This window comes from Talpa europaea, assembly GCF_964194135.1.
Source record: "Talpa europaea genome assembly, chromosome: 4".
Taxonomy (NCBI): Eukaryota; Metazoa; Chordata; class Mammalia; order Eulipotyphla; family Talpidae; genus Talpa; species Talpa europaea.
Window position 1 is genome coordinate 80,944,890 of NC_140070.1, and position 19,647 is coordinate 80,964,536.

At 40.6% G+C, this 19,647-nt stretch overlaps 2 protein-coding genes across 2 annotated transcripts in view; one reads left to right on the plus strand and one right to left on the minus strand.

Moving 5' to 3' along the window:
• Positions 1–15,428: 15,428 nt before the first annotated feature.
• Positions 15,429–15,932, minus strand: CGGBP1 (CGG triplet repeat binding protein 1; the record flags this gene model as incomplete). The annotated part of the gene is made up of 1 exon (XM_084232240.1): positions 15,429–15,932. The coding sequence occupies one exon, from the start codon at positions 15,930–15,932 to the stop codon at positions 15,429–15,431; it is 504 nt and encodes a 167-aa protein (XP_084088366.1).
• Positions 15,933–19,106: 3,174 nt separating this feature from the next.
• ZNF654 (zinc finger protein 654) overlaps positions 19,107–19,647 on the plus strand; it is a gene marked incomplete at both ends in the record, with an annotated part of 65,690 nt that continues 65,149 nt past the window's right edge. The window contains 1 exon segment of the mRNA XM_084232635.1: positions 19,107–19,295. Coding sequence (XP_084088761.1) covers positions 19,107–19,295 — 189 coding nt within the window.

A 19,647-nucleotide genomic window follows, 5' to 3' on the forward strand; every position in this document is an offset into this window, starting at 1 on the left:
CATGGCACAGCAGACCTCTCCTGACTCGCCCACTGCTCCCCTCAGCAGTGTATTTCAGTCAAGCCACCTGTTCTGCTCCCCACTCTGTCTCTGGTGAATCCTCGTACCCTTCCACACCTCACTTCTAGCCTATACCCCAGCTTTTGTATGTGTGAAAAAAAAAACTTTTTAAAGAATAAATACACTAAAAGCAAAACGATATTCCAGATTCTAAGGTGATATCAGTACCTAGAGACACTTCTAAGCTGGCTCTTTGTTGAGAAGGAAATTAGCAAGGGGTTCAAGGAGGTACAGTGCATATTTTATCAATATTAAAAAAATTATATTCTTTTCCTTTCTATTATTGTGAATTCTATTTGGTTTTGGTTGGAATATTGTTAAAACTGTTTTCATGTCCTTAGCATTTGACCAACTTATCACTGTCAAACTTTTGGTAAAATTTTATTAGTGTTCAATAGGAGACTTTCATATGTGCTAATGACAGATCAGTTTGAGTGTATTCCTGCTATCTCATGTTTTATCTCCTGCACTGCTTTCTTCCTGTTTTATTCCTTTCTTAATTTCTTTATTGATTGAATTTCCTTTTCTAAATTCCTTCTCCTTTAATGGGATTGAAAGTTACACATCCAGTTCCTCTTCTTCTCTAGCTTAACCTCAGCACCCTTTTATGTTTTGTTTACTTTGCTTTTTACCCTCTTTGTTTATTCCAAATTCTTAAATGTTATCATTAGGAATTTTATGACCATATTTTTCACTGTTTTTAAGCTCTAATTATACATCAGCAAAATGAAGACTTAACTGTATATTTGTATTCTGCTCTTTCTTATATATGTTTTATTGTATTCATTTAGTTTTTTTCTATTATATAATTATGTATATGTATTTTCTGTTGTGTGAATATTTCAGAAAGGTTCTCTGGGTGATTACTTTTATGCCTTTACAGATCAGAACATTTATTTATTTTGATCTCACATTCAAATATTGTTTTAGAAAAGAATATATACTTGCATGTTTTTTTAAAATACTTCATACACAGCAGTTGGAAAATATATCTGGAGTGTTTTCTAATTCTATTAAGCATATCTCCAATTCTCAGCAGATACTGACTGGGTGTTTTACAGTTGTAACTCAATTCTGACATAATCTACTTGGAAATAGCATGAAATTCAGCAGTTAAGGGCTCACATCCACAGAATGCCCTATCTTCAGATGCCAATCCCGAATCCAGTTGGCACTTGAGTTTCTGGCCCACTCACTACAAGTCAGGATTCCCATGGCCTCCTCCTTGGTTCTATTCATTTGCTAAAGCAGCTCACAGAACTCAGTAAAGCTCTTGTATACGATCACCAGTGTATTCTAAAGGATGTTATGAAGGACACAGATGAGTGGTGATCGTATATAAGAGATTTACTGATGAGTAGCCTCGCTGCAGTCACAGGGGTTAAGACCCAGCCTGTGAAGCTATCTGCAGCCACTGCAGCAGGAGTTCAATCCCCAGCCAGGGAGATACCCACATGGCATAGCAGACCTTTCCTGATTCGCTCGCTGCTCCCCTCAGCAGTGTATTTCAGTAGATCTGCCTCTTCTATTTCCCACTTTGTCTCTGACGAATCCTCTCACCCCCAAACCTTTGGCCTGTACCCCCGTTCTTGTATTCATAAATAAATAAATCTTTTTTTTTTTTAAAGAGCTTTATTGATGAGATTCCAGGCTGGTGAACACATCCACATGCTGGTGGTGGTGAACCCTAGTCCCATGGAGTCAGAAGCTACTATGTTCCTGACCCTTACCTCATTTATTTATCTCCAAATCAATCATTTTATTTTAATTGTTCATTTATTATATCTTATTTATAATTCATAGAGGCCACACTTTGTGCTGATTATAGTCTTTTTGTTGCAGTCTGTTCTTGTTTTGTAGATACAGTATTCTCTTGTATGACAGCCTCTCTGAAGGTAGCCAATACGTTTTTAAGGTGTTCTATTTTGGTTTCTTGCACATCTGATTGGTCTTGTTAATGCCTTTGGTTTTGCTAAACACCTGATAAATTCTTTGAGTGATTGACTAGGCTGATGAGTTAAGCTGGTGTCATGATTTGAACTGTGGTCTCCAAAAAAGATAAAGACCTACTCCAGGACCTCTGAGTATAATCTTTACAGATGTACTCAAGTTAAAATGAGCTCATTAGGGTGTGTACTAATCTTATGTGACTGGTGTTCTTACAAGAGGGATATGTGGATACAGGGGGAAATGCCATCTGACAATAGAGGCAACTGAGACAGATTGAAGTGATGCAGCCAAAGTCAAAAATTTCCTGCAAACCACCAGCACCTAGGAAGAAGCAAGGGAGGGTTCTATCCTATAGATAACAGAGGGTTTGTAGCCCAACTTAAAAAATCTGATTTCAAACATGCAGCATTCAGAACAATGAGAGAATATTTGTTATTTAAATACACCCTGTTTGTGGTGTCTGCTATGGAAGCTCTAAGAATCTGAGAGAGGTGGGTTTTCTGGGCTTTATTTGCAGCTTTTTGTTTCCCCCCACAATCTCCTTGGCGGAAGAGCTTTATAAGTGAGACTGTACCTAAAAGCATATGTGGGTGAAGGTGCAAACAAGACTAAAGAATGCATTCTTTTTTACCCGAAGAAGGAAGGATTTATTCACATTATATATTTATCAGACATAATTCTCAACAGGAAACAACCCCTCCCCCCCCACAGACCCTTACATATATTGAAGAGATTTAGCAGAAGAAATTGATTAATTCAATTATGGAGGATGACAAGTCCCAAAAACTTCAGTCAGAAAGCTGGAGACTCAAGAGAGTCAACCTTGTATTTCCAGTCCAAATACTGGCAGGCTCGAGACCCAGGCAGAAATTCCCATCAATCAAGGGAGCGTTAGCCTTTTTGTTCTATTCAGGCCTTTATGGTTAGATGCGAGGACAATCTGTTTACTGATTCCACAGATACAAATGTCAATCTCCTCCAAAAACACCCTTACAAACACATGCAGAATAACATTTGACTAAATATTTGTACACCATATGCCCAGTTGCTGCACCTCCCCCTGCAGTGACCTTTAGGGCTAACTGTCCCTAGGTCTGGCTGGGCAACCAGCGTGCAGGGGGAGAACAGCAAAACACCCTGAAGCAGGGGAAGTACAGCGAAGTTCCCTGAAAAGACAGAAGCTTATCAAAAGATAACGACCACCAGGAACCACTACAAGAATGCTAAAAAACCTTATCCCGTCTTTCTAGAACTACAAATTTTAATCCCTTAGTGTCTTTCTAAACTTCCTTCTTTCTTCTATAAAGGTCATTGCTTGTTAATTAAAAAATCATATGAAATCCTTAAAACAAGGCTGACTCAAATGAAACATTACTAAACCCTGTAATAATTAAAATATAGTTTAGGTAAAAAAGTAGTTAATAAAAAATATGATTTATAGTTTAAAAACAAAACTAATGGTCTATCTACTTAGGAATGAGGCTGAGTCCAGATGTAGATCACCGCCCTGTTGGTGATAGGCTGAGCCCATGAGCAAGCTGATTTCATTGATATTCATTGTTCCTGTGCTTTTGGAAAACATATATATACTGGTCACAAACTCAAAGAAAATTACACTCAGATTTTCACTCTTGAAGTGTGTCTGTTTGTCATTTCTTTCACCGACGCCCTGACCACCCTGCACGCTTCTCTCAACCCTGAGGTGGCCTCATCGTCTACTGCTGTGCTGGTCCACGGCACCCAGTCAAGTTGGCACATAAAATTGACCATCACAAGTCTATCCCTTGTCAAATTGGCACCCATATGCATCTAATTAAACCATACTTTATCTTCATATAGAGAAAATGATAAGGTCAGAATCCCATGTAATATAATACAACTATCCATCATTAAACTAAAAATGTACTAACCCCTTCCTTGGAAGAGAAAATCAAGCTCTCTGGTGATGTTTACTTTTCATGTTATCTCATAACTTAGATACTATGATATAAAATTAAAAATACGGGGCCTCCCGGTGGCGCAGCAGTTGAGCGCTGGGTTGCGAAGCTGCCCGCAGTCTCTGCAGCGCTGGTTGGTTCCCCGGCCCCTGGGTGAGGGTCCCACGTGGTGCGCAGACCTCTCTTGCAGCCCGCTGCTCCCCTCAGCAGTGTACTTCCGTCCTTCTGCCTGCTCTGCTCCCCGCTCTGGCTCTGGTGAATTCTCTCACCCTCCCTGCGCTTCTGACTATACCCAGTGCTTGTATAAATAAATAAATAAATCTTTAAAAATAAATTAATTAAATTAAATTACATTAAAAATACTATGCTAAAAAAGTCAATACATTTAAGGGAATAGGAGAAGAAAGATGATAGAATCTTTATCTACAGAATCAATAGAGATACAGATGTAGATATAGAAACACACACAAATGTATTCATAGCAAAATAAAAAGAAGTAGTCCATGACAATTGCAATCCTTATTTCTATAACTGCTCATGTGGTAATAACTGGTGTTTATAACTCCCTTTTCCTCTACCCACTTTGTATTCCCAACAAGCATTCTCATTAAGATGTATTTCTTTACATGGTGGGGTGGCCCACACCTTCATTTCTGAAGGGATTGTGCCATTAATAATCCTGGCTGGGTTGAGTAGTGTAGTTTTCCACTGACCTTAATCATATGGCATGGGGTTGTAACAGGGTGGTCCCCAGGAAAGGGGGAGGTTCCCTGCCCCACCCAAGGGAGGGTGGAGCTGAGCAGGAAGAGGAGAAGCTGAAGAAGAGACTGAGGAAGGAAGCAGGATGGAGCCAGGAGACCTGGAGGAGGCGCATGGAGCCTAGAGACATGTGAAGAAACTGCGCTTGTCTTTTGGTCGTGGACTGGGTGACACAGATGTGGGTGAGACCCGTGGGGAGGTGACCATGGCAGCTTTTATCTTGATGTTGATGTTGCTCTTTTCTTTCCGGGCTTGTCCAGTTGTTTGTGACCCTTTTCTGTGGGTCCCCACTGGAAGATGCTTTAGACTTGTGGCAGGCTTTGGGGCCTTGTTCTGGGCCAATCCCATTTGGATGGACTTTTACCCACGAGGGGACGGGTAACTCTGGATGCTTCATTTAGAAACTAGACTCTTCGCCTTACCTGTATTGTTATCTAGTTTTATTAAAGTTCCTTCCCATTAAAGTCTCCTATGTTTTGTGTTGATGCGGCGGATGGCAGAACCCATGTAGAATAGGCAGGTTTGCGGGGCTTGGGCTACCCCTCTTCCTGTCCTATAACAGATTTGGCGTTCAACGTGAGTTAGGACAGAGCCATCCGTGGTTAGTCAGCCCCATGGGGAAATTGGGCTTCCCTATGGCACTGGCTACCATAAGCGCAAATGTGATTTTTGGTTTCTCCGGTGTGTTTGTTTCATATGTCGATTTGCTGTTGAAAAACTGGCTTGGGCTTTGTGAAGATCTGTGTGTCTGTATGTGATTTGTTTGTAGTGACTTGCTAAGACATTTGATTTTGTGGAAATTGTTCTGTGCCAGTTTTACTCAAAAGATTAGGCAGTACGTTGGACCATGTGGCCATGCCAACGGTTCGCTCTGATCCTATATGGAGTATTTCAACAAAGCCAGCTAGAAATTGCTGTTGGTTGTTTCTGCCCTGTGATTTTATGCAAAAATGGAAAAAATGGTTTAAAGGTAGATTTAATTTGCAAATTTTTGCTATGCTGTTAAAGTTTGGGATCAAGGTTGAGAGAATTCGTTTTTTGCATAAGTTGAACCATTTTAACATTTTTTCCCTGTGATTTTGATATATTTACTATCTTGTTTTAGCCAATGCTCCAAATTTTTTCTTTTGGTTTGGATAATGGACTATTTTTAAGTAATGAAACTCATACTGGACATTCATGGACAATGCTGCTGACTAATTGTTGCTTCTCTTACACACATTATAACCCTGAAAAAAGACTGTCTCCTAATATTGCACCATAAAATCTGTGCCACCATAGATATGGTGGAATAAAAATTAAAAGGGGGGATTGTAACAGGGTGGTCCCCAGGAAAGGGGGAGGTTCCCTGCCCCACCCAAGGGAGGGTGGAGCTGAGCAGGAAGAGGAGAAGCTGAAGAAGAGACTGAGGAAGGAAGCAGGATGGAGCCAGGAGACCTGGAGGAGGCGCATGGAGCCTAGAGACATGTGAAGAAACTGCGCTTGTCTTTTGGTCGTGGACTGGGTGACACAGATGTGGGTGAGACCCGTGGGGAGGTGACCATGGCAGCTTTTATCTTGATGTTGATGTTGCTCTTTTCTTTCCGGGCTTGTCCAGTTGTTTGTGACCCTTTTCTGTGGGTCCCCACTGGAAGATGCTTTAGACTTGTGGCAGGCTTTGGGGCCTTGTTCTGGGCCAATCCCATTTGGATGGACTTTTACCCACGAGGGGACGGGTAACTCTGGATGCTTCATTTAGAAACTAGACTCTTCGCCTTACCTGTATTGTTATCTAGTTTTATTAAAGTTCCTTCCCATTAAAGTCTCCTATGTTTTGTGTTGATGCGGCGGATGGCAGAACCCATGTAGAATAGGCAGGTTTGCGGGGCTTGGGCTACCCCTCTTCCTGTCCTATAACAGGGTCACCAAGAGACATCCTAAAGGATTTTCCTATTTCATACCTACTTTTCCTTACCTCCATTTTGGAGTAGTATTCCAATTTCCCCTTGGTAGTCAGGATCAGTTGTCTGAGCCAGCACATAACTTCCTTCTTTACCTTTTGATTCAGAAGTATGAGGATCCCAAAATGGGCAGTTAGCAGTCTTAACTTTCAGCTCAGTAGACTCATTGTTGTATCTGTTAGTGGAAGCATTCCTTCCTTTGGAAGTAAGACCTCTAGGTTAGGGGAGCATGAAGTTGTGGGGATAGGTATCAAAAATTGTGTTACTGTATCATTAGGGATGATAGTGATTGGTGTCTCTCCCATTTCCACGCCTTGATTGCAACACTGACTATGGGAGACACCACACCATACCTGCTGAGTCTAAGTATATATACAGCCTCCTTGAGAACCTTGCTCCAGTCCTGGAAGGTATTACCACCTATCTGGCCTATTAGACACTTAAACCTCGATGCTTACTTAGAGACAATATCCTGCTCTTCATTTTTGTTTACTTTGAGCGTCCCATTTTTCTGGTTCTTTCTGAATTTGGAAGTAGTTTCCTTCAGGATGTGGTTTTCTTCTAGCGTCTGGGCTTTGGTTTATCTCTGCTGTCTCACTTTTTATTTAATCTAATATGGTCTACTTTCCACTGTTCATGCAACCAATTTTTCCATTGTCCAAAAATTCCTCAAGATATCTTCTCCATTCAGGGTACTCTTTCTTACTTTATAAAACTACTGTAAGTTCCTTCTCAGATCTTAAGGAATGTGAGAGCACAAAGGGAAGTAAACATGTGTCTGGGCTGTCCCTTCTATTTACACTCTGTTTTAATCTTTAAATGTAACATACTCAGACTAGAAGCAAAGAACTTCTGGTTAAAAACTGTGAATTGGCATGTATTTATCTCTCATAAAAATTCACTGAAATGAAAATACATGAATTAAAAGTGTGTGTGTGTGTGTGTGTGTGTGTGTGTGTGTGTGTGAGAGAGAGAGAGAGAGAGAGAGAGAGAGAGAGAGAAACACATGGATATATGAAGTGGAAAAGGACACAACACATGAGAAATTTCCTAATTTTTCAAACAAGGGAATTTAGCGGGGTAGGTAATAAATGCCTGACAGGAGTGGAGGAAGTACGGAGAGGGAGTCAATTCACCCTGCACAACCCCAAGAGGCTTCACACTTGCAGGCTGCAGGAAGACTCTCACTGTGCTCCATGTCCACTTCCCAGACCACATAAATAGGCAACAATTTTTCCACTCATACATCCACACTCCTCACCAAGTAAGAGACCAGAAGCTTATTCCCTGATAAATGAACCAGAGAAGGTCCAGATTCAGTAAAACCTGTTGGATAGAAGGTTATGATGAGGCAAGGGGCTAACAACATGGACTAAAAGAATTATTCTGTATTGACCATGAGTTCCTATATTAGTTTCCTCTTCTTCTTGTCACAAGGTGCCATAAACCACGAGGTTGGTGGTTTAAACACAAGAAATATATTGTCTTATAGTTCTATAGGTTAAAAGTCCAAGATCAAGGTTGATCTTGGATTGATTCCTTCTGAGAGCTGTGCAGGAGAGAATCCATTACATGTCTCTCTTTTAGCTTCTGGTAGTTTGCTGGTCTTTTACTGAATCACCCTGATCTTCGTCTTTAGGTTTACATGTTCTCATTTTCTCTCTCTTTCTCTCTCTCTCTCTCTCTCTCTCTCTCCCCCACTCCCTTCCTCCCTCCCTCCCTCTGTAAATTTTCCCTTTTAACAAAGCATCATTCATGTTGGATTAGAGGCCCACCCTGTTCCACTATGACCTTTTGGTACTCATTTTATCTGTAATTATCCTGCAAAGGTCACATTCTGAGGTACTGAAGTCTAGGACTTCAACATGAATTTTTGTTGGGGTGGGGATGACACAATTCAACCCATAATAGCTTCTTTATTTATGCTGCTCTCAAAATTCCAATAATTGTGCATATTATACACATCCTTGTTATCTCTGTTCCTATGAGTTAGAAGAAACTGAAAGCACTTAGATAAAAGATTTTCAAAAACCGGTATATGAAGTTCTTCAAAGACTGTTTTGATTCTGATTACCTATTGCCTAATTCCACCCATGAACATAAGGATTTGAATCCACTATTATGTTCTTAAGTGTAAATGAGCATCTAAGAATCACTAGATAGTTAAATAATGTTTCCAGTAAGACAGAGATAGAAAAACAAGAAGTCATAAATACATAAATACCGGGATAGGAAAGAAACAGAGACAATGCAAGAGCAGAAGAAAGCTTAAAAAAAATCATAGTCATAGAAAGATAAAATGATATAATCATAAACTTGAAATGGGATACTATGAAAAGAAAGTTTTCAGAAAATAAGGAAGGTGTATTAGAATCAAAAGTAGAATTGAATAAATGGAGAGTAAATTATCAAACAAATAATATCAACATAATACAAAACTATGTAAATTGCAATATTTTCCTGCTTACTTTCTTTCCAGTCATCTTACTTCTTGACCCAGTCTGATTTTGTTTTTCTCTAGGTCCAAACTGCTGTCATCCTGGGGTATCTATTTGCTTTGCTGCTTTTCTGGCAGTAAATATTTATTATATATATATATATATACTTATATAAGTACATGTATAAGTATATGTAATTTAAAAATAATGTAAACTCACTTTATAAACTAAGGAACAAGTTTTAGAAAAGCGTTAGATTTTTCAATATGCAATCAGGTACTGAGAAACAATAGAGAAATGTCTTCAAATTATCAAAGAAAATGTTTTTTTATCTTCTTAACCAAAGATCAGTTAATTAGGTGTGAATCATGGGGTTATTTTCAGAAAGGCAAAGTTTCAAGAAATAAGCCCTCCATACACTCTTCTTTCCTTCCTTCCTTCCTTCCTTCCTTTCTTAGACTTATTTATTATGCACACAAGAGCTGGGGGATCAAGCCAGGGGTATGTGTGGGGGGGGTGACAGGATTCACCAGAGACAGAGTGGGGAACAGAACAGGCAGACTGTCTGAAATACACTGCTGAGGGGAGAAGCGGGTGAGACAGGAGAGGTCTGCCACGCCATGTGGGTTGCTCCCTGGCAGGCTAGGGATTGAACTCGTGCTGCAGAGGCCGCCGACAGCTTCATAGCAGTGTGCTCAATCCACTGTGCCACCAGGGAGGCCTCCATACAATCTTTCTTAGGAAGTTCTTGGAGTAAGTGTTTAAACCAAGCAATGGACTAAATAAGTGGGGCTGTGGAATGCAGGATAGGATCTAGTCAGAAAAGCAGCAAAGCGAAGTGACATCCCTGGGTGAACATTGCGTTGGACTTAGAGAAAAGAGAAAAACAGGTTCTTATTTGAGTAGGAGGGGAAAAGGCAAGGAAGGGAGGCTCTGGGAAAATCAATGAAATCGTTTGACACATGTAAGCATTTGAAAAGTATCTGCCTCATAAAGGTACTTGTCATATCTCTTGGTGCATTTGGAAATAGAAAATATAGCAAATGAAAAAATGATATCATTTAAAGAAAAATTGAAAAATTATATGAGACGGGAAATAATCACAGCACACTATTTGGTGCAGAGGTAGACAATCATTCAAATGGCCATAAAAGTGGGATCATTTTTATTGATTTTAACTACACAAAAATGCTGTGATGAGGAATAATTGTAATGGGAAAATAAAAACACTGATCCCTTTTATGCTAAACAGAGAAGTTTGAAGAGTGTCATCTGATATACATACGAGCCCAGGGGCTTGGATTATGACAATCATTGGTTAATGTGTAACTAAGGACACAGCGACTATTTGGATATCTAATATTCAACATAGGCCTTGTGTTCTGATAGGCGTTGCATTAAAATATGTGATAGGTACTCATTTAGAGGCTTTGGTCAATCCCCAAAATAGATTTTAATCTGTAAATTGACATTTTATGGATTATATAGACTGCAAGTTTTCTTTTTTTAAAAAGATTTATTTATACACACAAGAAATGGGGTACAGGCCAGAGTTATGGGGGTGGGAATGAGAGGATTCACCGGAGACAGAGTGGGAAGCAGAACAGGCAGGTCTACTGAAAGACACTGCTGAGGGGAGCAGTGGGTGAGTCAGGAGAGGTTTGCTGCGCCATGTGGGTATCTCCCTGGCCAGGGATCAAACTCGTGTTGCAGTGGCTGCGGAGATCTTCTTAGGTTGCTTCTTAACCCCTTGCGCCACCAGGAAGGCCCTGGACTGCAAGTTTTCAAAGAATATGCAGACCATTCTGAAAATTTTCAATTTTTGTTTCTCTTCTCATATAAATAACACTTTGAGACTCAAGATAAACCAGTGACAACGATATGGCTGGCAACTATTTAGTTTCATGAACATTGCCTAGGGGAACTACCAAGAAAACACAAGGATATTTGATGTGCCCTTTCCCATGTGCTACCATCCTCCTCGCCACCTCCTTCTCCTGGTTGTCACTGTATTACGACAATGAATCATCATTAGAAGGGATGGTCCATGAAGGCAGGAATATTTTATTTTCTCTACTGCATCTCTAATGGTTAGAGAAGGGTCAGGCATGTGCTCGACACAATAAATACTATGATTGCATATTATTCAAAGTTAACCAAGAACACTACAAATAAGTGATGTAGTTTCAACATATAAAGGAGAGAGCTAAGATTTACTCTAATATGTACTTAAAACAACTGACATCAAGTAACTTATTGGAGAGGTATTCAGGTGGAAGGCATGCTATATATCACATGCATCACAAATAATTCTTATTTCCTAGAGAGACTAAAAAAGGTAATTGTTCTGATACCCAGAGGAACATACATTTGATTGGCTTACATTTAATAAAAGTTGTGAAATTGACTATATAGGAAAAATGAGACAGGTTTCTGGTTTGAAGATATTAAGCTGAAAGCAGAATGTGTTGACTAATTTCTTAAAGTCCTTTCTACTATTTCATTCCAGGAAAAATACTTTATACTTCCCCCCTGAAAACTACATAAAACTACTAACAGGCAAGACATCTGCAACTTGTATGCAATTTTTGGTTCCCAGTGGTGAGTTAGAATATAATAAATCTTTCAGAAAGACAAAAAAATTTGAGAAGCAAATCAAGTGTTTGTCTGTCATTGAAGTGTAGAAAATTAAGTTTCCAAATAAAAGCACTGTTTATTTAAATATTGCCTACATAATTTTAGGGGTGGACTATCTTCAGCTATGGTGTGAATCTGATTTCACAGAATATATCCTTTTACATTGGCCCTAAGAATTAATAATTCTAGAGATTTTACTAGTAGAAAAATAAAACTCAAAATTAGTAAAATTCTGCAAATCTTTTGTAATTATGAAATGCTACTGATTCACAAAACAAAATGTGCTTTCAAAAACTTCTGAAAAATTTTTGAAATTTATTTCTAAAAGTCACAGACAAAACTTTAATGAGACATTTATACTGATACATGCACGAGCAAAAAAAAAAAAAAGTATGGGTATACAAAACTGAACATAGTAAAATTTTAATGAATACAGTATTATGGGTACAAACAAGATATTTGTATTTACCTCAGAAGTCCAGTATCATAGTATGGATTGAGAAATACCAAGATTTAGGATAGCCACTTCACTATTCACATTTTAATCAGTGCTGACCAGATAGATGTTAAAGCAATTTATTTAGGGTTAAGGTCTTTATTAGAACTATAGAACAAAACTTCTATTTAAAAAACATTTTAAGGTGATCTGTATGCAGTTAAAGGCAGTTGGGGCAAGTCAAACCACAGAGCCCTTTTACAAAGACTAAGCACCAAAATGATGAATTGTTTGTGGCTTTTATTTTGGGCCACCTTAAATTTTATTTTAAATGTGTTTTCCATTAACATTCACATACAAATTCTTTTAGGCAAAAGTTTTAACATGGAACTTTCTGCTTGGGGATCTTGCCAAGTGTTACTTACAATAGTTTTAAATAATGAATACTTTAGAACAATCCCAAGTAGACTCTTAATTGGCTACAATTTTAAGATGCAGAAATTGTTCTTTCATTTTTCTGGTCCCAGAAAATTTAGTAGAGCCAAATGCATCAAGTAGAAGTAGCATTTTTTTTTTTTTTTTTTTTTTAGTTTTACTCAAAGTTGAGAATGAATAACTATATGGGCTTTCATACACAATTTTTCTAAATTAGTGCCCTGTAAGAAATGATTACAATGTTCTTCAGGCTTGCTATATGCTCCATAAGATCAAAAGAAACCAACGAGAAATTTAACATTTCAACAAGCTAGAACTATTTACTGTAAGCATATAGTGAAATTCTGGAAGACATACTACCATACTTTGAGAAAACACTATTAATAGGTAAGCATGTGTTGAAAGCAGTTTATAAATGAAACATTACAAATCTTATGTTTATGCATACAACTTATAATAGAAAAAAAATGCTATTCTTCCAATAGTATAGCATCACACTAACACTATATAGTTAAGGTTGAAAGTTTCTGTACATGTCCACTACACTTCCACAGCAGCATATGCCTTAGATATTCATTTCATACCTAACATATGCCAACTATGGTTTCACGGATTTGTACAAGTTTGAGCAGGCTAAAACAATCATTTGCTTTATCTATTTCACTATGAGACAAAGTTAAACAGTTTTAGGGAACAAAAAGTTTCATAATCAGTAAAGAAACATTAAATCTCTATAACAGGATGGAAAATGCTTCTAAGGACATGATATAATCCTACTAGATAGATAGATTATACCCCTAGATACAGCATCTGTGGAAATTAGTTAGGAGCCTGGAGAAATACTAAAATAAATATAGAGGACCTAAATGATCAAATCAGTTGTAACAAGTAGAAACATTAACTGTGAATTACTGTTGTTTTTCTAGTGTAACGTCATCCAGCTTACTGCTTAGGACTACTCAGTGATGTTGTCACTATGTATTTGCTATTAGCACATATTAATATCTAAACAATACGGAACAGTCTGAATCACATAGAAATTTGGAAAATTAAGAGTGATTGTTTATCTAAATTTTTTTTTGTTCTGAATAGTGTAATAAAACTCAATTATTCCCTAGCTTCTTAGATAATTCAAATTAAACATGGTTGCCTGCAAATTCTTTACTAGAGGAAGGAAAAGCAAAGTACATATTGTTTGTGTTTTGCTGCTTATCTCCTCAAACATGTGCTTTGTCAATGAGAGCAGCATCACTCCAGGCATTTATTGTGCTACTTAAACATAAATGAACATGAGCAAAACCGATAGTTCAAATTTTGACAAGTGATTTTGTTGGTTTACTTTAAAACGAAAACCTACACAAAAACTAAAACCAAATGGGCACTTTGACAATCTGGACTAAAATTTTAAGTTTGTTAAAGAAACTTAGACATGGAAAGCTGTTTCTAAAAAATATAAAATCATAACCTTTTTCTTACTTTGGCTTTTTATTTTTTTTTAATGAGTATTTGTGATAACTTCAAAGTAACTCCAAGTCACATAGACTTTGTAATAGAAATGTATCTGTAAACTATTTTTCACTTGAACATTTTCAGAGAATTAAAGATTTTTATTTTTAAAGCGCCAGCCCAAGTTTTCTAGCAGTTTAATTCTCAAACAATGTAATTTGGGTCTCCAATGAAGACGTAACTGGGTTCAGCTACTCTGATAGCCTTAACAGGACAGTGAGATTCAGAGAGAGCTCATTTCCTGAACATGGTAGACCTTTGAAAGAACCTATTATTTCCTTACCCAGTTATGCAGGGTACTGCCAGATCTCCACTACAAAAATCTTGCCGGTTAAACACTTTATGCCACCAGAGGCAAAGCAAATAAAAGTGAAAGTCTATTTACCTAAACAAACTCATAAAATTACACAGTTATGATGTATAGAAAGTAATTTCCTTAATATCCGATCTGAAAGCCAAGATAATTACTAATTCACTGAAAAACAGGAAACTCAATCATAAAATATCTACCTGTTTAAATCAAAATGCAAATCTTTTAGTCTTTGAACACCAAGAGGTAAATAAAAAAGGCTTCCAAGTTCAAGAGGATGCTTGAAATGAAAGCTAGGGTTCAAAATTTTTTGTTTATAGTTAAGAGACTAAAATCATGTCACTGCAAAATTCTCCATGGCTTTTGGCACTGACATGAAAAGATTTTAGTCTTTTGGTCACGTAAAGCTGTTAGTAAATAGAACATTAAGTCTAAAAAGGGAGGAAAAAGACAGTGAGAAACTGAGGGAAAGTTAAGCTAACTACATCATATACAAGTAAAGCATAGTTTGAAATAGAGTCATTTTCTGCTAGGGATCTGATGATATAAGAATTTTTTCCCACCACCCTTCCTTTTTCAAGAGGATCTGCTAATGAGAAATAAATCCTTTATATGTTACTGTGAGTGGTGTTGCCTGGCAGCAGCTTCGATTTAGTCTTCAATCCAAGTAATTAAGTAATCTCACAAGGAATAATCATATATGGCAACAGGGTAAAAAAGCGGGCAGTTCTTCCATGCACAAAAATTTCAGGAGAAATACCATCAATTTTAAAGATAACCATCAGGTTTCTGGTACTAGCACACTCTAAACCCTAAGTGTTGCTTTACACCATTGGTGACTAACAGTAAGTTTTGCAGTGAGGTTTTGTTTTGTTTTGCCTGCAACTATATACACATCGCAAAACTATTCTGCATCACATGATTTTAAATGAAATAAATATAAAAATGAACCACACAATCAACACATAACTTTAATACTCCACATTATTTATCTTGATCACAATGGTGATAACCTCCTTGTCAACAATCTTGTGAGTTGAGGAGTTGATTCTCATTCTCATATCCATCAGGCAGATATGCTCTCCGCAGCTGGTCTGACTTAGGTATGGAGCCTCCATTCTTCACGTGGCGAGATAGGAAAGCGCGAACTGCTGGGTGATCAGCCTTCTCAAGTGGGATGTTGGCTTCCAGGCACATTTTCACAAAGTCCTGGATAACACTGACTTTCTCTGTTTGCGCAGTACTGTTGCACTGAAGGGATGCAGTTAGGGGCCTCTGCTTCTTTCTCACATTCTGCTCTTCAAATTCTGCCTTCCTCTTGGTATGAGTCTTTGACTTGAGGTGGTCACTAATGGCAGACTTGCGAACGTGATTCAGAACCACATTGCAAGAAGTGCAGAAGAGTTTTCCTCCATCTTCATGCAACTCACCTCCAAACTCAGTGACTCGATCTAGGGGAGTCACATACAAAGCAGTCTTAGAACGGTTTCGAGCAGGGGGTGCTGTCACGACGAATCGTTCCATTCTTACTTTGAATTAGGCTCTTTAAACACAAGAGAAATAAAGATAATTGTTATAACAATGGTCCATTTGGGAAGAAATTCACAAAGCAGGTATAAACACTGTTAGACTTAAGATTTCAGAAAACTTAATTCAAACTGGTAGACTGCATATATTAAGTATTAATTTACCCGAAAAAGGCAAACTAAACTCCTACTAACAACGAGGTTCATTCCCTTGACAAAATGAAAATACATTAGATCTATTAAAAAAGAACTGCAACTGTCCTCCATGTCACTACTGTTTAAGAAAAACTAATCATGGATTAATATTTATTAATTATATTAACATCATCCACTTTAGATATGTATTGAAGCTTAAAAGAACTTCTTTCCCCGTTCATCATTCTGGAGCAATTGTTTATAGGAACACAATTGTAGCAAATTGTGCAAAAATTTGTTCAAATAGGAAGGCCACTAAACTGCTTAATTCTACATGAAGATGAATGTAATTACCAAAAATTGTTCTGAGAAGATAAAAAGTGAAAACTACAAAGAACACAACCTGAGTAATTAACAGCAACACTGACATTAAATTTTAAAGTCAAAGTATAGAACTCAAAGTTCTCTTTCAATGCAAATATAATTCTTCTAAGTTTTCAAAAAGTTGATAATCAAGAGATGCAAAGTGTTTTCTCCAATTTACCCCCCTTTTTCCCGCTTTTAAAGCTTTATAATTACATTTGTTAATACTTTACTTAGTAACTTATAAGTAGAACAAAACTAAGCACTTAATACAGTACCTACTATATAGTAGACGCCCAATTACAATTTGTTCATGAATAAGTAATTATCTTCACTACTTTTCCATTCATTTAACTCAGAAACAGCTTAATATTTCTCAATTTAACCTAGTAAGCTTTATGAGCACTGTCAAAATCATGCTTTTATGGCATTGAAAACTTGAGATACAGAACAAAGTTGGTCAGAAAAAACTGTGCGTTCCCTGGAGTCATGTCTTTGGGTAATAAGCACTTATATTTAGATATAAGAAATCAAAATGAATTTGACAGAATTCAAAATGAAAGTCTGTACTATATAAATATATTTGAGAAAATTTCCCAAGTGTGCTCTAAGGAATAAGGCTTTATAAACATCATCGGAAAAAATGGCATATTCTGTTAATCCATACTAAGAATTAACAGCTGGGTAATGTGAAACTGACACCTGTGGACATAAAATACTCAGGAGAATTTAACATTTCACAGGAATTCTGTAAACTATGACAAAGTTTAGCTTTTAATTCTATTTTTCTTTTTAATTTCTTTAATGCATGGCTCTCATGATAAATACTGTTAGATTAGGGTTTTAACAGCAGATGAGACAAATATGATTCCTCCCAGTGAGCAGTGAATTACTATTAGACATATGCAATTTAAATTTACAGTATGTTTTATACTGCTATAGCAAATAAGTTTCAATTAAGATTAGTAACCCTAATTACAAAAAATATTAAATGTGCCCAGTAATGCCTAAATCTATGCGAAGTTTTACGAATATTTGAATTTCAAACTTGCAAATAACAAACATGCATGTAATTCTTCGAAGCAAAAAAATGCTCAATCACTTGTGTTAATGTGAAAGTCCTGTGACTCCCCTGTCTAGTGACTTTCAAAAGTTTAAGTTACTGCAGAGGCTAATATCCCCCCAGTAGAGGATGCTCGAGTTTACAGATCCCAACGAAAGTGTTTTCAACAAAAGGTAAAAGATATTTTAAGCAAACGAGTTGGTCAGAAAGTTAAGACCATTGATTAGTCAACGAAGGCATCTAAACCGAAATAAAACGCACTGTAAAGTTTTCAAGTTTAAATGTTTACCGATTTCGTTTCCAGTTTTTTTCCTCTTGGTACTCGGGAGTGAAGAGACTGCAGCTCAAAACCGGAGGCGCATGAAATCCTGGCACTTTCCGTTCAAACTCGGAGATGCCTTCAAATCAGTTTTTCAACAAGTGGTGGTGGGGAAAGAGTTTCTGGGCTTGCACCCTATTTTCCCTGCGGTGCCGGGAAATCATGCCTTTACTGCGAACACACACACACACACACACACACACACACACACACGCAAAGAGAAAATGGGGGAGGGGAGGAGCGGGAGGGGGTGAAAGATGAACAAGAACGTCAACAACAGGAACCGCGCAGGTGTCTTTTAAATCGCTCTGAGGTCACGCCCCGCCGCAGCCCCGGCCCCGAACGCGGACCCCACACCGCTTGCCCCGTCCCCCCTCAGCTGCGCGGCCCGCGGCGCGCCTCCTCCCGCGCCCCGGGCGCCCGGATTCCGGAGGGGGCGGCCGGGCCGGGCGCGGGACGCTCGGGGCGCCCGCCCCCCTCCGCCCGCGCCGAGCCCAGCACGCCGGCGCCGCCGCGCCCCGGCCCCGCCAGCCCCGGAGGCCGCGTCCCCGCCGCCGGCCGCGGGCCCGGAACTCGACGGCCGAGTTGGCGGCAGCCTCGGGGGAGGCGGCGGCGGGCGCCGGCGGGGGCAGCGGCTGTCAGGCTTCCCGTCTCCTCCCTCTTCCTCCCGCCGACAACGGCCCCGGCCCCGGCCCCGCCCCCGCCTCCCGCCTCGGGACGGAAGGCCCCGGGCCCGGAGCCCGCACCAACGGCCGGGCCCACCCTCGGCCTCCCGAGTTCTCTGGTACCGTAGGAGCGGGGCGGCCGCTAGGGGAAGTGGACGAAACCCGGTCGAAACGGAAAAGAGGAGGAAAGGGAGGCCCAGGCGGGTGAGGTAGGAGGAGGACCCGTCGCCGCCGCCGCCGCCGCCGTTGCCCGAACGAGCCCCGCGGCGGCCGCCGTGTCCCCCGCCGCGCCCCGTCCTCCTGCACCGCCTATGGCAGGGCTCGTAGGAGGGCCCCAGCAACCGCCGAGGAGCATTTGACCAACGGACCGCGGGGCTAGCAAACAGACGGCCGACTTGACCAATGGTCGTGCGAGGGCGGGTAGGTACATGATTGGCGGCTGGAAAGCTCCAATGAAAACTGGGGGCGTGGGTGGGCGGAGCCGGAAGTAGAGCTAGCCGGGAGGCCCCTGTCCGGCTGGGGCGGAGGAAGGGGGAGGGAACAGGAGGAGGAGGAGGAGGAGGTTAGCCGAGGCAGCTACGGCGGCGGCGGCGCAGGGGCTGGTACGCGCTGGGCGGCGAGAGCCTCATGGCGGAGGAAGAGAGCGACCAAGAGGCCGAACGCCTCGGAGAGGAGCTTGTGGCCATTGTGGAGTCCCCGCCCGGCCCTGCGGGGCTTGGGGCTGCGGGCGACGGCAGAGGCGGCGCCGGCGGCGGCGGCTGCGGGGACGGCGGCGGCGGGATCAGCAGCCGGGATTACTGCCGACGCTTCTGTCAGGTGAGGCGCCGCCGGCCGCCGCGACTTGTCACCCGGTCCCGGGCCTCCCCGTGTCTCTCGGCCCCCAGGCCCCCGGATCGGGGCTGTGTCGGGCTCTGCGTCCGCCGGCCCGACGCGCAGAGCGAGGGTGAGGCGCCCTCCTCCACCTCTCCGGCCCGGTGGGGGGCGGGGAGCGGGACGGGGATGACCCCGGGTTCGGGGCTGCTGAGAAAGTGAGAGTTGCCGGCGACGGCGGCGGCGGACGGCGAGGGTCAGCTGGCCCGGGAGCTCCGTGCTGACAGCCACCCCTGCCCCATGCGGACCCCTTTCAGCCGGGGGGTCCCGCCTTTCTCGTGTCGCCTACCCGGTTCCT